The sequence below is a fragment of the Myotis brandtii genome, unplaced genomic scaffold (assembly GCF_000412655.1).
Source record: "Myotis brandtii unplaced genomic scaffold, ASM41265v1 C42670526, whole genome shotgun sequence".
NCBI lineage: Eukaryota > Metazoa > Chordata > Mammalia > Chiroptera > Vespertilionidae > Myotis > Myotis brandtii.
In genome coordinates, this window is record NW_005326615.1 from 1 (window position 1) to 1961 (window position 1961).

Here is a 1961-nt window from a genome sequence, read left to right on the forward strand (position 1 = left end):
TCTGGGTCATTCCATTCGAAGGCGAATAGCAACTGACTCTTGGGGGCCAGAGGGAGGCAAAAGAAGGCGTCCTTCAAATCCAGGACGCTATACCAAGTTCGGTCGGGAGGCAGAAGGCTCAGGAGGGTGTAGGGGTTCGGCACCGTGGGGTGTATAGTCTCTACCCTCTTATTCACTTCTCTGAGGTCCTGGACCATGCGGTACTCCCCCGTCTCTTGCTTCTTTACAGGTAGCAGGGGTGTATTCCATGGAGACTGAACTGGGACTAAGATCCCGGCCGCCTTGAGCTTACGAACGTTCTCACGGACCCCTCTCCTTGCCTCGATAGTCATAGGGTACTGACGCACCCTTACCGGCTGGGCCGTGCTGGTCAGCTGGACATGGATTGGAGCCTGTTCCTTTGCAAGGCCCGGGGGGTTCGTCTCGGCCCAAACTCCTGGGATTTCCCTCTTCCATTTTTCTAACAACTCCCCACCGGTAGGAGGATCCTTTTCATAGAGGAGGTATTCTTCACCTATAGGCACTGTGACGAGTAATTTCCCCCCTACCTCAATCCGGGGCTCCTCCCCGCCGTCAAAGGTGATAGTGGCACGTAACTTGTGGAGGAGATCCCTACCCAAGAGTGGGTCTGGACACTCGGGGATTACTAAGAAGGGATGAGTGACTAGCCCCCGGCCTAAGTCTGTGATCCTTCCTTCCGAGGTGGGGTAGCTCTTGGCCACCCCGGTTGCCCCTACCACTCTGATCTTCCGAGCGGTAGTGGGGCCCACTGGCGTCTGCACCACCGAATGAGTGGCCCCGGTATCCACTAAAAAGTCAATGAGTTGCCCCCCTACCGAGAGTTTTAGCCTGGGTTCCCGGAGGGCCGTGGGACCCTGAAACTTCTAGTCTACTTCTTCTACCAGGATTGGTGCCGGCTCTTTACGTGCTCCGGCTAGCTTGGGACAGTCTCTCTTCCAATGCCCTTCTTCCTTACAGTATGCACACTGGTTCGGGCCTAGCGCCCCAGCTCTCCAGTTTTTCTTGGAGCCGCTCTTGGCCCCTTTTCGGGGCGGCTCCTCCCGGGCCAAGAGGACTTTGGCCATTTTCTGTGTAAGTTCCTGGGTAGTTTTAGCAGGATCTTCCCGCTGGTCAAACACCTTCTGGGCTACGGCCACCAGCTCAGAGAGAGACTTTCCCTGAAACCCATCCAGCTTCTGTAATTTTCTTCTAATGTCGGGGGCTGCCTGAGACACAAACTGGAGGACAACCGCGGCTTGATTCTCTGGAGCCCTAGGGTCTATTGGCGTCCAGGTCCGATAAGCCTGGAGTAGCCGCTCGAGATATGCCGTAGGGCTCTCAGAGGGGCCCTGCTTGACCTCTGTTACCTTGGAGAGGTTAGTGGGCTTCCTCGCGGCAGCCCTGAGTCCCCTAAGCAAGACCTGGCGGTACTGGTTAAGTGCTTCCTCCCCTCGATGGGTATTGGGGTCCCAATTCGGGCGGGAGGAGGGAAATTGCTCCTCAATCTCTCTCTCGTTGGTGTTTATCTCCCCCTGGGGATCCCGCACCTGTTTCTTCCCCTCTGCCTTAATCCTCTCTCTCTCTTCGGTAGTGAAGAGAATCCGGAGGAGTTGCTGACAATCCTCCCAAGTGGGCTGGTGAGTATAGAACACTGATTCTAATAGGGTAATCACTTCCTCCGGAGCCTCAGAAAATGGGGGATTTTGGTTCTTCCAATTATAGAGGTCAGAGGTAGTGAAAGGCACATAAGTGCGGAGCTGACGACCTGCACCGTCTCTCTCTCCCGTCTCTCTCAGGGGATACAGCCCAGCCGCCTGAGCCTCCCCCGGCGCTCCGAACTCAGCCCCACTCCGGGTGTGGTGCGGGCTCGAGACCGTGGAGTCCGGCTGGGGTTTCTCGGGTGCAGCGGCCTCCAGCCCGGAGGCTCCTGCTGGCGCACGGTACGGGGGCGGGGCGGGAGC

General features: G+C 57.3%; 1 protein-coding gene across 1 annotated transcript; it reads right to left on the minus strand.

The window, feature by feature from the left end:
* Positions 1–5: 5 nt before the first annotated feature.
* LOC106724377 (endogenous retrovirus group K member 9 Pol protein-like) lies at positions 6–1238 on the minus strand (the record flags this gene model as incomplete). The annotated part of the gene is made up of 2 exons (XM_014531596.1): positions 6–884; positions 1011–1238. Coding segments are annotated over 2 exons (1107 nt in total), but the record flags the coding sequence as incomplete, so codon positions are not given.
* Positions 1239–1961: the final 723 nt, after the last annotated feature.